The sequence below is a fragment of the Coregonus clupeaformis genome, unplaced genomic scaffold (assembly GCF_020615455.1).
Source record: "Coregonus clupeaformis isolate EN_2021a unplaced genomic scaffold, ASM2061545v1 scaf0973, whole genome shotgun sequence".
Lineage (NCBI taxonomy): Eukaryota > Metazoa > Chordata > Actinopteri > Salmoniformes > Salmonidae > Coregonus > Coregonus clupeaformis.
This window is the reverse complement of record NW_025534427.1, coordinates 125,945-141,648: the sequence shown is the minus strand read 5'-3', so window position 1 is coordinate 141,648 and position 15,704 is coordinate 125,945. Positions and strand designations below refer to the sequence as shown.

The window sequence follows — 15,704 nt, the reverse complement described above, 5'->3', positions numbered from 1 at the left end:
GATAGTGGGCGACTTACCAAGCCTTTCACAGATGCTCTTGGCATCCTCCATGCTGTAGACAGAGTAGTTATAAAAGGTCATGTCAAAGGCATAGCAGTGGTCCTGGTGCTCAACCCACTTAGACGAGCCACTGTTCTGCGGGCAGTTGTTGTCTACCTGGGGAGCTGCGAGGTTCGATCCTGATTCAGACAAACAAACAGATGACATCAGAGGGATTTATTTTATGGGATCTTAAAAGATTGGTGCGTATCCTATGCAAAAAAGTCTGCTCAGATCTCTCATTGACATCAATGTCTTCTTTACACAATAATTCAAGTTGCGTGTATAATAAATAAATACTAATAAGTAAAGGTACTAAGACTGTAGGACTGGGTCTTACTCTGAGTGGTGATGGTGGTGATGTAATACTAATAGGCTAGGTACTAGGACTGGGTCTTACTCTGAGTGGTGATGGTGGTGATGTAATACTAATAGGCTAGGTACTAGGACTGGGTCTTACTCTGAGTGGTGATGGTGGTGATGTAATACTAATAGGCTAGGTACTAGGACTGGGTCTTACTCTGAGTGGGGGTGGTGATGATGTAATACTAATAGGCTAGGTACTAGGACTGGGTCTTACTCTGAGTAGGGTGGTGATGGTGATGATGTAATACTAATAGGCTAGGTACTAGGACTGGGTCTTACTCTGAGTGGTGATGGTGGTGATGGTGGTGATGTAATACTAATAGGCTAGGTACTAGGACTGGGTCTTACTCTGAGTGGGGGTGGTGATGGTGATGATGTAATACTAATAGGCTACGTACTAGGACTGGGTCTTACTCTGAGTGGTGATGGTGATGATGTCATACTAATAGGCTAGGTACTAGGACTGGGTCTTACTCTGAGTGGTGATGGTGGTGATGTAATACTAATAGGCTAGGTACTAGGACTGGGTCTTACTCTGAGTGGGGGTGGTGATGGTGGTGTTGTAGCAGATGGCTCCGTCCATCTTGGCATGGCAGTCCTTGCTCATCCAGGTGCCATGTGGAGTGATGTACACACAGACAGCCTGAGGGTCTGAGCTGGACCTGCCCACAGTGTCAGAGAGTCCCACCGGACTGTAGTTATACTTAGTCCCATCAGACCACTCATAGGACTGAGAGCCACTAGCCTGGGCAGAGAGATGTAATGTTATTCAACAAACTTCACACTGGAGGTGCTTAGCAAATTTAGCATTGAATGTTTACCTGCCATTTAGTGCTTTGAGCAAAATTTCTGCAAAAGATTAAGTTATTCTCATTAGAAATGGCCGCCGTGTTAGTGGCATTGTGGCCAAGCTCCCTTACATCCTGACTGGACAGACCGATCCACAGCGGGAAGCCATCTCGCTTGGCGATGAGCTCCATGTGAGCATTGTGCCCGGTGTCATGCACGCTGGCCAGGTGTCCGTTGCCGCGGCCACACTCCTCCAGGGCCTGGAACCAGCTCAACTTCCTGGTTATCAGGTGGTAGCTCAGGTTGCCATAGCGCTCAAAGTCCCTGGCCGACTGATTGTATTCGACCTTAGAGTCTTGGGGACAAAGAAAACATTTGTGTTAATAGAAACAATCAAATGAAAAATGTATTATTTAGTTGTAAAAAAATATATATTTTTCCTTGTGAATAGGTGAAATGTATGTTTGTCTGAATGGGGTCTACCAACCATTATCCAGTTTGCAGGCCACAATGCTTCTCTGCTTGAAGGGACTGAAGTGGCGTTTGTTGGTGAATATCTCCCAGACTCCCTCAGTGTTGAGACCAGCCAAGAACTCATCGCTGGCTGAGATGCTTGGTCTTCCATCTCCCCAGTTAGAGTACTGGACGTTGGTGCCATCATACCACTTCATCTGGTTATCTACCAAATACAGGAACAACAACTTGACATTACAAATGTATTACACGTTTACACATTTCATCACAAAATAATACAGCAATGATCAGTGAGTAAGCTTAAGACTTGATGATCCAGAGAACATTTTACAATGTCCAATTCAGTGTCTCCTCATAATAAAGGGCAATAAATGATAATATGAAAGTCCAAACAGCGGCTCAAACATAAGGACACACTAACTGTCCATGCTGAATGTTGGGAAGATGAATATGGGGAACCCAGTTCAGTCCACTCACCGTTGTCATCGTTGAACACCCCTAGCCAGACAAACTGCACCAGGTCTTTGAAGGGAAGGAGCTGCTCCTTCACAAACTCATTCTCCACTAAGTCCCTGATGGTCAGGATGTCTGCATCAGCAGCTGAAAATAACATAAACCGGTAACACTTCATAAAGACTTTATTACTCATACATAAGCAGTGAGTACATTTAATTAATAAACACCTTCAGTCAGACCACATATGAAGTCTATTTGACCAGGCATCAGTGTCAATTTTAAAACATCTCTAAAAGTCTAATTGAGACTTATTGGGACCAAATGAAGTTGCAGCTATGTAAAAACATCACACTTCAAACAATCCAAGGCACTCTCTCTTGTGGAAAAGTTAAAAAGGCTTTACACTGAATATACAAAACATTAAGAATGCCTGCTCTTTCCAGGACATAGACTGACCAGGTGAATCCCTTATTGATGTCACTTGTTAAATCCACTTCAATCAGAGTAGATGAAGGGGAGGAGACAGGTTAAATAATAATTTGTTTTTAGGACTATGGTAGGAGAGACATTTTTTTTGTCCTCTTAATAATTTTTTTTATAAAATCATGTGGTACGGAAGATATATAGATGACATCATTTTGGTGTTTCGATCATCTGAAAATGAACAGCTACAGTTCCACACAGAGGCGTCATGCCGATAGGGGGGCACGTGCCCCCTCAAATTTGTCCTGTTTAAAAAATATATAGATTTTTTTTTCTTCTTCTGGTTGTTGTGGTTGTTCTTTCACTGTAATACTCCTAGCCACCTAGCAATTTTATGAACTTGGCTTTAACTATCCGAGATAGGTACCCAATCTCCACACCTCATAACTAGCTACCAAGAAGCCATTTCAGGCTATCAAGTTAGAGTAACTAGCTTGTCTAACTATCTTAGCTGGCATGCCTGCTGGCAAGGTTGGTAGACTTTAGAAAAGCAAGCAATTACTAAATAAGACTCACATTCCTGTCAATCTTTTACACAGATTTTAGCAGAGAAGCATATTTAGTTTCATAAAAAAAATAACCACCAGTCAGGAGGATACAGACAGCTCAAGAGGTATGCTTAGATATGCAGATAATTACAATATTTCTTCCATAGAATTAAGCATAATGTTTATGGCTCTAGATTGCAGGAAAAGGCTGTTTCAGGTGTTCGAAAAATGCAAAATTCTCCAGCCATCCTCAGATCTTGGAGGTGCATGACACCCCTGGTCCCACAAATATATGAACTCTATTAAAGAGAATCTCAAACTCGCTAAAGAATATAGAACCCCGAAAATCACGAAAACCCAAGACGGTCAACTCCACACATTTTTAGAAAAGTTATGGACTGTAATACCATTCTAAGGGCAGACAGTTTTCACTCTACTGGTCTCATTGAAAATATTTATATGGGTCAATTACAGTGGCTACGGTGCATTTGTGACAAGGAGGAGGATTTCCAAAATAAAGTTGCTGGTTTAAACAACAGATACAGGTCAAGTGTTCTCAATCAATCCATAATAAAGGCTAAATCCTTGGAAAATAAAAAATATGCTCAGACAATACCAAAGGCCCCAAAAGTCAAAGCAAATGTATTTTGTTACCCAGCACAGCAGAGAGGCATCTCAAATAAAGAATATCAAACTGAATTGGAGTATCATAGAAAGTGACCCTGCATTAAGGTGACGTTTTTACCGAGCCTCCATGCTTTTCTTATAGACGCCTGCCGACCCTACGGGACAAGCTGGTGCACAGTCACCTAATCCCCCCCCCAGCCAAAGCCAACTGGCTTTCCAAACCCACTGGAACCTTTCTGTGCGGACACTGCAACCACTGCCCCAACATTTTAAAAAAAACAAGACGTTCAATGACACACAAGAAAATAACTTACCAAATCCAATCTTTTGCGAATTACAACACTGTGTTTGTTGTTTATAGGTTGGAGTGCACATGTGGTTGTTTTTATATTGGTCGCACAAAAAGGATGCTAAAAGAACGAGACTGGCAGAACATAAATATGCCATCAAAACAGTGAGTGACAATTATCCCATGGCTGTGCATTACCAACAAGCCGGCCATGGTAGCCCGGACATAGAGGTGGCATCCATCAACAAGAGGGGGGATTACAGGCTGAAGTGTCTTCTACAAAGGGAAACTTCCTGGATACACACACTCAAAGCTACTGTCTTTCCGGGTTGAATTATTAAATAGATTTAGCCCCTTTTTTGTTATTATACTTCTGTAATTATATTTGTAATAATAATAATAATAATAATCTTGAGTTGTTTAGTTGTGTGAAACATTGTATTGGCCTATAGTTATTATTGATTGATTTATTTGTATTTGATGTATTTCCTCTTTATCTATTGGTTAATATTGTCCACGCCCCTTTCATTTCTGCTCACTACTGTGCACCTGTGAACCCTGAAGAAGGCCGGTGAGCAATATGCGTTGGTGAGTTAGGATTTTTTGCTATGCAATAGCTGCTAAAATAAAATATGTTTTACTTTTCCACAAGAGAGTGCATTGGATTTTTTAAAGTATGATGTTTTTACATAGCTGCAACTTTATTTGGTCGCTAAAAGTTATACCCTGTTCTCCAATGAGCATCTCTCTTTGTCTTCATATTTGATGCCAAAGCAGCGCTCCCTTTTTTCACATTTCTAATTGAGACTATAAGAGATGTTTCTAATATGTATCTTGTTTATGGAGGTCTTCACAATACAAATGGTTCCTGACTGATGTTTGTGCCAGACGGTGTCCTTGCTCCTTACCCAGTTTCTTGCATGTCTGATGTATCTGGCCCTTGTCAAACTCATCCCATCTGGACGATACCAGTTGGAAGGTGTAGCAGTTGTTCTTGAAGGGGATCCAGTTTGGCCCGCTGCTCTTGTGAGGACATTTCACAGCGATGTCCTCAGGGGTGGTAATAGTCTCTTCTGGAAACATTGAAAACATTCATTTAAAAAAGAAAATTCTGCCAAAATACACAGTTGCTGTCTGAGGAGAGTGCTTGGTTGATTTTCATCCTGTATTGTTTTCTTATGCCACTTAAAAGAAAACTGTATCCAAAGTGCATACACTTTTGGTATGTGATCCTTGCGAGAATTGAACCCATGACCATTACATTACAAGACCCCAGCTCTTACCAACTGAGCCACTGTATTGTTGTCTTACCGTGTGGAACATGGCAGATAGCCCCTGCCAACTGTTCCTCACACTCTGTAGCCTTCCAGAAGCCTTCCGTGTCCAGGAAGACACAGCGTCCAACGGTGGGCTCTGAGGACCAGCGACTAAACACTGTGTGACTGTGGTCTGTCCAGCGGTAGTGGACACCATCCTGACAATACAAAATGCTGAGTGAGTTCCTTATTTATTTAACCTGTATTTAACCAAGCAAGTCAATTAAGAACAAACATAACTCTACTGTAGCATCTGTGAAATCGTCATTATGAATCAGCCACTATCCTTCAGTGTTTGCAGATCTGAAGGAACAGGATAGGTGTGACCTATTCTACATGGTGATGGCTCCACCTAGCCTTCCAATGGGCTATGGGTTGTTTGCTTTGCCATGTTGCCTTAATCCCATCACTTTCTTTTAGATCTGCGAACACCAACGGGTTTGGGTGAAGAGCTATGGCCACTTACGTCTTCGCTGAAGAGCCCGATCCACATGGGGCTGCGTGCGCGAGTGACGTGCACGGTGAGGACCGACTGCTGTAGGGTGTCGGCTACGCTGGCCAGGTCCATGTTCTGGTTCCTGCACTCTTCCAGAGCCTCGAACCACGTCATGTTCTTCTGAACCAGCTGAAAGGTGTGGTTGTTGGCTTGGAACTGCTCCAACTGGAACAGGGGCTCCTCTGGCTTATCTGAGAACATGAGAGGGATTTAAAGGGGTTAGACGAGGGTTATTTGATATGCTCAATTTCTACTCCTCAAAACAGTAGCAATATCAAGTAACAAGTATCAATAATATCAGTCTACTTCATACACTGAATATCCGTATAAAAAATACACTTAATATCAAGTCTTTCTATCAGAAGCCTTCTGGCAGTCTGGAGTCCACACAGATCCATTCTTTCGTGAACACTGACAGATAAGCACAGATAATGAGTTGTGTTTGGTGCCCTCTGCTGCCAGGTGGCGGTGGTGTACCTGCGTAGTGCTGGCAGATGGCCACATGCTGCTGGTCAGAGCAGGAGGTGTAGTCCCAGGAGCCCATCATAGCAGAGCTGGGGTCGTTGAACATGAAAACACACAGCTCCATGCTCTCTGGGTCATGGAGCTGCAGACAGACACAACAACAACAACAACAGGGACACAGAGAGTTAGTTATAGGTTATGATGACCTTGAACTTTGAAACAGATGTGGAACGTCGTTAGAGACTGGTATTTAGTATAGTCCATCATAGTAATGTTTATGCAGTCCCATCATTTGTTTAAAAAGACTACCTGCACACACCAGTGGTTAAGATTATGCCTCAAGTAGATATCTTTCTGCTTATAATTTTTTACATTTGGTAGGCTATTTGTTAGTCAACTTGTCTATAATTTGATACATGCAGCTTCTCTTCTGTCATTACTTGATGATTGTTTAGAATACTAAATAAAGCCTTTCCCAGCAGAATAATGTCATAAATCGATAGAATGATCAATGCATAATCAACAGTCTAGTTGACATCAGTAAAGTTTTCTCTTTGATTTTTGCTCAGTTTGACCAGTTTTCAGGAAATGAAAAGCTGTGAAAACGATCCAACATGTTTCTGATAGTATTTTAGTTAATCTTGGATGCATATTTTATGTGGTTGAAAATGAAATACTGTCAGCTTTTATGTCGCTGAAAGAAATTGCACGTTTAGGCTACACAACAGGTTTCTCATATTTCTCCACTCCTGTTCCCATCATTTTACTGTGAGGAACACTTAATTCTGAAGGAGTTAATATTATAATAGGCTACATGAGAGGCCTACCGTCATTTTCCAGACTTCAGTTACTATTCCAACTATTGGGCTACTTAAATTCCGGCATCCATAAAATGCCATTTGATAAATGCAAAGAGACCACTTACAAAACACCAAAAAGTGTTATGAACGGCATTCTGTGATTGTCATTCATTAGGCCTACAACAGTCTTCTAATCTGAATTGATGCGTACACTGCTGTCCACGCGTTTCTCGGTCTCGGCCTCATCTCTGCCATGGCAAAATGTCAGTGTTATCATCGAACCACACCGCATTTTGAAGCGTATTCCACAAGTTTTCAAGTCTATTCGCAAATTTTGCAGCAAAAATAACAAATCTGGCAAACCAGGCCTGGTATTCATAGCTGACTTTGAAAAGGCCTTTGATAAAGTACGACTTGAGTTTATATATAAATGTCTGGAATATTTCAATTTTGGAGAATCTCTCATAAAATGGGTTAAAGTTTGTATGGTAACCCTATGTGTAAAATAGTAAATAATGGCTACTTCTCCGAAAATTTTAAACTGTCAAGAAGAGTAAAACAAAGTTGTCCACTATCAGCATATCTATTTATTATTGCAATCGAAATGTTAGCTGTTAAAATCAGATCCAACAATAATATTAAGGGGTTAGAAATCCAGGGCTTAAAAACAAAGGTGTCATTGTACACTGATGATTCATGTTTTCTTTTAAATCTACAATTTGGATCCCTCCACAGCCTCATAGAGGATCTAGATAATTATTCTAACCTCTCTGGATTAAAACCAAATTATGATAAGTATACTATATTACGTATTGGATCACTAAAAAATACAACTTTTACATTAATGTGGACATACTCGGTATACTATCCCGAAAGAAAGAAATGATAACACTCCAATACATTTTAATAGAATGTTAGCAAAAATAGATAAGATATTGCTACCATGGAAAGGTGAATACCTGTCTATTTGTGGAAAAATCACCCTGATTAACTCTTTAGTATTATCCCAGTTTACCTATTTGCTTATGGTCTTGCCTACGCCTAGCGAACAGTTTTTTAAATTATATGAGAAAAAAATATACCATTTTATTTGGAACGGCAAGCCAGACAAAATTAAACGGGCCTATTTATATAATTAATATGAATTCGGAGGACAGAAATGATTAAATATTAAAGCATTAGACCTATCACTAAAAGCTTCAGTCATACAAAAGTTATACTTAAATCCGAACTGGTTCTCTAGCAAATTAGTAAGATTGTCTCACCCCATGTTCAAGAATGGCCTTTTTCCCTTTATTCAGATTACAACCTCTCACTTTCAGTAATTTGAAAAGGAAATTATCTCCCAAATATCAATATTTCTAAAACAAGCCATAGAAAGTTGGTTGCAATTTCAATTTAATCCTCCAGAAACGACAGAACAAATAATGCAACAAATATTGTGGCTAAACTCAAATATACTAATTGATAAAAAAACATACTTTTTTGAAAAAATTTATAAAAAAGGTATAATCTTATTTTTTATTTTTAGTCATTTTAGCAGACGCTCTTATCCAGAGCGACTTACAGTTAGTGAGTGCATACATTTTCATACTGCCCCCCCCGTGTTAAACGAACCCACAACCCTGGCGTTGCAAGCGCCATGCTCTACCATGATATCATAGATAGGACTGGTGGAGTTATGTCGCACATGCAGCTAACAAAAACATATGGAAATGTCTGCTCTACCCAAAATTACAACCAAATAATTGCAGCATTACCGCAAAAAATGGAAGAGGAAAGTGGAAGGGGGAAAAAGTAAGGAACTTGTCTGTTGGCCCTGCATTAAAGAACATAATTGGTTAAAGAAAATTGTGATAAATAAAAAAGTATACCAGTTTCATTTAAGGATCAAAGGATTGACAGCCGTCCCATATAGATTGCAAAATAGTTGGGAAGAGGTTTTTGACGTACCGATTCCATAGCATAGTGTTTATGAACTGATACGCAAAACGACGCCGGATTCAAAACATATCATTTTTCAATTTAAATTATTATACAAAATTCTTGCTTCCAATAGAATGTTATTGATATGGGGGATACATTCTCTCAACCAGCTTCATAAGGTAGTCACCTGGAATGCATTTCAATTAACAGCTGTGCCTTTTTAAAAGTTAATTTGTGGAATTTCTTTCCTTCTTAATGCGTTTGAGCCAATCAGTTGTGTTGTGACAAGGTAGGGGGGTATACAGAAGATAGCCCTATTTGGTAAAAGACCAAGTCCATATTATGGCAAGAACAGCTCAAATAAGCAAAGAGAAACAACAGTCCATCATTACTTTAAGACATGAAGGTCAGTCAATAAAGAACATTTCAAGAACTTTGAAAGTTTCTTCAAGTGCAGTCGCAAAAACCATCAAGCGCTATGATGAAACTGGCTCTCATGAGGACCGCCACAGGAAAGACCCAGCGTTACCTCTGCTGCAGAGGATAAGTTAATTAGAGTTACCAGCCTCAGAAATTGCAGCCCAAATAAATAATTCACAGAGTTCAAGTAACAGACACATCTCAACATCAACTGTTCAGAGGAGACTGCGTGAATCAGGCCTTCATGGTCGAATTGCTGCAAAGAAACCACTACTAAAGGACACCAATATGAAAAAGAGACTTGCTTGGGCCAAGAAACACGAGCAATGGACATTAGACCGATGGAAATCTGTCCTTTGGTCTGATGAGTCCAAATTTGAGATTTTTGGTTCCAACCGCAGTGTCTTTGTGAGACGCAGAGTAGGTGAACGGATGATCTCCGCATGTGTGGTTCCCACCATGGAGGTGTGATGGTGTGGGGGTGCTTTGCTGGTGACACTGTATGTGATTTATTTCAAATTCAAGGCACACTTAACCAGCATGGCTACCACAGCATTCTGCAGCGATATGCCATCCCATCTGGTTTGCGCTTAGTGGGACTATCATTTGTTTTTCAACAGGACAATGACCCAACACACCTCCAGGCTGTGTAAGGGCTATTTGACCAAGAAGGAGAGTGATGGAGTGCTGCATCAGATGACCTGGCCTCCACAATCCCCCGACCTCAACCCAATTGAGATGGTTTCGGATGAGTTGGACCGCAGAGTGAAGGAAAAGCAGCCAACAAGTGCTCAGCATATGTGGGAACTCCTTAAAGAATGTTAGAAAAGCATTCCAGATGAAACTGGTTGAGAGAATGCCAAGAGTGTGCAAAGCTTTCATCAAGGCAAAGGGTGGCTACTTTGAAGAATCTAATCATATTATTATTCTAAAATGTAGAAAATAGTAAAAAAATTAAGAAAAACCCTTGAATGAGTAGGTGTGTCCAAACTTTTGACTGGTACTGTATATATTTACAAAAAATATATTTGGGGGATTGGAAATGATGCAGACGATTACATTGATGGAAGTTACAATCTATTTGAAATATTAAAGCTGATCTACCCCCTAAAAACAAATAAAGTGCCTACAGTTCTTAAAATCTGTTTTAATTATTGTGATAGGCTCATGTTTTACCGGTATGGGGTACCCCACTATTCCGGCTTACTTACACCCCTGATTCTGACCAACTGCCTATGAGGGGAGTGTAACTGGTATTTTTACAGTAAGACTATTCTATGATTTCAGTTGAATGTGAAAAGAGGTATGTTTACTGTACATGCTACCTGCGGTTTGATGGAATTGTATGTTTTAACTCAACTCTACTCATAGCTCATTGATCCCTGTTGCCACACTGAATACAATTGAGAAGTGAAGTGAGTGGGAACTCACATTGACGAGCATGGGCCTGAGTAGGCCGTGAAGCAGGGGGTTAAAGTTGAGGTAGGAGACCGGGGAGTCATCCACCCACTCTGGGTCCCGCTGTTTGAGCTTCAGGCCAATCCATGTCTTCTGTGGCTGCTCCGGCAACAGGGAGGTCACAAAGTCTGAACACAACAAACAGATAGGCGCAACTAGTCAACAACCGCTGGTTAAGACTGACATTGAAGGGACATCAATCATTGGTCATCTCATGTCTAGGAGAATGGAAGGTTGTCTATTGACAAGCATGATGAATAAAAAGACATAGGTAAAAGAGATCCACTAGAAGGTTTACTACTCACCCTGTTCAACTTGGTCTGTGATAGTGAGTAGAGTTCCTTTCATCGACTGACACTGCTCGTTGGCGTGTTGAAAAGTAACGTACAGAGGCCTGATCACCACATAGCACTGGAAAAGGCAACGACAACATTCAATAACAATTATTATAAACTGGGTGGTTTGAGCCCTGAATGCTGATTGGCTGACAGCCGTGGTATATCAGACCGTAAACAACGGGTATGACGAAACAATTACTTTAACTGCTCTAATTAACTTGGTAACCAGTTTATAATAGCAATAAGGCACCTCGGGGGTTTGTGGTATATGGCCAATATACCACGGCTAAGGGCTGTATCCAGGCACTCTGCGTTGCGTTGTGCGTAAGAACAGCCCTTAGTCGTGGTATACTGGCCATATACCACACCCCCTCGGGCCTTATTGCTTAAATAAATCACTACACAGAATGTACCTGTATGTAGACTAAATCAGAGGATGGGCTCATTGTTATGGCTGGAATGGAACGAATTAAACAGTATCACAACTGGTTTCCATATGTTTCATACCGTTCCATTCCAGCCGTTCCTATATGACCGTCCAGTGACACCAGGCTCCAGTGTGTGTGTGTGTGTGTGTGTGTGTGTGTGTGTGTGTGTGTGTACGACAGACTGACCTTATCCCTGAAGCGTAAATAGCCGCTCTCACAGGGCAGACCATTGGGGTGAGGCTCTCCAGGGTGGGTCTCTATAGCCGTGGTGTTGTGTCTCTCACACACGAATGGCAGCTGCAGCTCACAGCTGTACTCGTACTCTGGAGGGGCAGGAGTGCGTGTGAGTGAGTGAGTGTGTGTGACCGGTCACATTTGAACCATTAAAAGGTAACAACCCACTGGGCACACATTGGTTGAATCAACATTGTTTCAATGTAATTTGTCAACATATTGGATTTTAAAATAGTAATCAACCAGTACTATTTTCATCTAATTTCAACCAGCATTGTAAGCATTGAAATGAGGGTAAAACTTCAACTTACACTGAACAAAAATATAAACGCAAAATATAAATGCAACAGTGGTTGTCCCATGTTTCATGAGCAGAAATAAAATATTGGGGACAATAAAACACACTCTAAAATGTGCAGTTTTATCACACAACACAATGCCACAGATGTCTCAAGTTAAGGGGGTGTGCAATAGGCATGCTGACTGCAGGAATGTCCACTAGAGCTGTTGCCAGAGAATTGAAGTTTAATTTCTCTACCATAAGCCGCCTCCAACGTCGTTTTATAGAATTTAGCAGTACGTCCAACAGGCCTCATAACCGCAGACCATGTGTATGGCGTTGTGTGGGCGAGCGGTGTCAGTGTTTGCTGATGTCAGTGTTGTGAACAGAGTGCCCCATGGTGGCGTTGGGGTTATGGTATGGGCAGGAATAAGCTACGGACAACGAACACAATTGCATTTTATCGATAGCAATTTGAATGCACAGAGATACCGTGACAAGATCCTGAGGCTCATGATAATGCACTGCCCCATGTCGCAAGGATCTGGAAGCTTATAATGTCCCAGTTCCTCCATGGCCTGCATACTCACCAGACATGTCACCCATTGAGCATGTTTGGGATGCTCTGGGTCGACGTGTACAACAGCGTGTTCCAGTTCCCGATAATATCCAGCAACTTCGCACAGCCATTGAAGAGGAGTGGGAAACATTCCACAGGCCACATACAACAGCCTGATCAACTCTATGCGAAGGAGATGTGTCGCGCTGCATGAGGCAAATGGTGGTCACACCAGATACTGACTTTTTTTTAAAGGTATCTGTGACCAACAGTTGCATACTTGTATTCCCAGACATGTGAAATCCATAGATTAGGGCCTAATGAATTTATTTCAATTGACTGATTTCAATATGAACTGTAACTCAGTCAAATCTTTAAAATTGTTGTATGTTGTGTTTGTATTTTTGTTCAGTATAAATACATTTACTTAACCTGACAAACAGGTTGTTACATCAATCTAATTGACATAATCATCAGAAGTAAATTGACGTATACATTGAAATTCCTATATTCAATATAATTGGGTGGTTGAAATTGTTGAATTTTAGATTTGATTAGACATCATTTATTTGACCTTCTTTCAATGTTTATAGTAAAATTGTATGTTTGAATCAACACCATTGTTTCAATATCAACCTAAATAAAGAGGTATATTGAAATAAAATGTGAAGCCATAGTCCACCAATTTCTGCCTGGACAGTGACTCCTACTGGTATATGAGGGGTAATGCACTTCAGTGAGAACGAGTCTACAATCCAGATGCCTACCTCTATGTACCCTGCTTAGCTTTGGAAACACAACACATTTAGAAGTTTAGAAGCAGTTACCATTAGCTCTATAAATACGATGCCAAATTCATGATATTCATGACTTTTACCATTCGATATTTTCTTGTATATGAAGGATGGTTGGTTGATTGCAAATTAAATCTACAAGTTAATATGTTGGATTCACATCTCCATCTCAACCAAAAATCTAAGTTCAAGAATGGGACTAAATCAAATCAAACTTTATTTGAAGTTTGATTTAGTGCTATTCTTATGTTAGATTTTTGGTGAATAAAATAATCCAACATATCAATCATTAATTTGTAGACAAACTGGATATTGAATTGAGAACGCAACCAAATATCAACACTTGAAGTAGATCTTCTACTGGGATAGTATACAGGGCCTATTGTATATAATGAATGACATACAGTGAGCTCCAAAAGTATTGGGACACTGACAAATGTTTTGTTGTTTTGGCTCTGTACTCCAGCACTTTGGATTTGAAATGATACAATGACTATGAGGTTAAAGTCAGACTGTCAGCTTTAATTTGAGGGTATTTTCATCCATATCGGGTGAACCTTTTAGATAGTCCCCCCCATTTTAGGGGCCCAAAAGTATTGAGACAAATTCACTTACAGTGGGGAGAACAAGTATTTGATATACTGCCGATTTTGCAGGTTTTCCTACTTACAAAGCATGTAGAGGTCTGTAATTTTGATCACAGGTACACTTCAACCGTGAGAGACGGAGTGTACCTGTGATCAAAAAATCCAGAAAATCACATTGTATGATTTTTAAGTAATTAATTTGCATTTTATTGCATGACATAAGTATTTGATACATCAGAAAAGCAGAACTTAATATTTGGTACAGAAACCTTTGTTTGCAATTACAGAGATCATACGTTTCCTGTATGTCTTGACCAGGTTTGCACACACTGCAGCAGGGATTTTGGCCCACTCCTCCATACAGACCTTCTCCAGATCCTTCAGGTTTCGGGGCTGTTGCTGGGCAATACGGACTTTCAGCTCCCTCCAAAGATTTTCTATTGGGTTCAGGTCTGGAGACTGGCTAGGCCACTCCAGGACCTTGAGATGCTTCTTACGGAGCCACTCCTTAGTTGCCCTGGCTGTGTGTTTGCTCCATGCTTCACGGTTGGGATGGTGTTCTTGGGGTTGTACTCATCCTTCTTCTTCCTCCAAACACGGCGAGTGGAGTTTTGACCAAAAAGCTCTATTTTTGTCTCATCAGACCACATGACCTTCTCCCATTCCTCCTCTGGATCATCCAGATCGTCATTGGCAAACTTCAGACGGGCCTGGACATGCGCTGGCTTGAGCAGGGGGACCTTGCGTGCGCTGCAGGATTTTAATCCATGACGGCGTAGTTTGTTACTAATGGTTTTCTTTGAGACTGTGGTCCCAGCTCTCTTCAGGTCATTGACCAGGTCCTGCCGTGTAGTTCTGGGCTGATCCTTCACCTTCCTCATGATCATTGATGCCCCACGAGGTGAGATCTTGCATGGAGCCCCAGACCGAGGGTGATTGATTTGAACTTCTTCCATTTTCTAATAATTGCGCCAACAGTTGTTGCCTTCTCACCAAGCTGCTTGCCTATTGTCCTGTAGCCCATCCCAGCCTTGTGCAGGTCTACAATTTTATCCCTGATGTCCTTACCCAGCTCTCTGGTCTTGGCCATTGTGGAGAGGTTGGAGTCTGTTTGATTGAGTGTGTGGACAGGTGTCTTTTATACAGGTAACGAGTTCAAACAGGTGCAGTTAATACAGGTAATGAGTGGAGAACAGGAGGGCTTCTTGAAGAAAAACTAACATGTCTGTGAGAGCCGGAATTCTTACTGGTTGGTAGGTGATCAAATACTTATGTCATGCAATAAAATTATAATTAATTACTTAAAAATCATACAATGTGATTTTCTGGATTTTTGTTTTTGATTCTGTCTCTCACAGTTGAAGTGTACCTATGATAAAAATTACAGACCTCTACATGCTTTGGAAGTAGGAAAACCTGCAAAATCGGCAGTGTATCAAATACTTGTTCTCCCCACTGTATGTGTATTAAAGTAGTAAAAAGTTAAGTATTTGGTCCCATATTCATAGCATGTAATGAATAGATCAAGCTTGTGACTCTACAAATTGGTTGAATGCATTTACTGTTTGTTTTGGATTTGTGTCAGATTATTT

General features: G+C 40.8%; 1 protein-coding gene across 1 annotated transcript in view; it reads right to left on the bottom strand.

The window, feature by feature from the left end:
- The window catches only part of ly75 (lymphocyte antigen 75), a 34,136-nt gene that overhangs the window by 2,778 nt on the left and 15,654 nt on the right, over window positions 1–15,704 (bottom strand). The window contains 12 exon segments of the mRNA XM_041845255.2: window positions 18–179; window positions 940–1,150; window positions 1,326–1,549; window positions 1,682–1,873; window positions 2,146–2,268; window positions 4,920–5,084; window positions 5,323–5,485; window positions 5,794–6,014; window positions 6,301–6,430; window positions 10,866–11,020; window positions 11,198–11,303; window positions 11,845–11,981. Of these exon segments, the coding sequence (XP_041701189.2) occupies window positions 18–179; window positions 940–1,150; window positions 1,326–1,549; window positions 1,682–1,873; window positions 2,146–2,268; window positions 4,920–5,084; window positions 5,323–5,485; window positions 5,794–6,014; window positions 6,301–6,430; window positions 10,866–11,020; window positions 11,198–11,303; window positions 11,845–11,981 (1,989 nt within the window).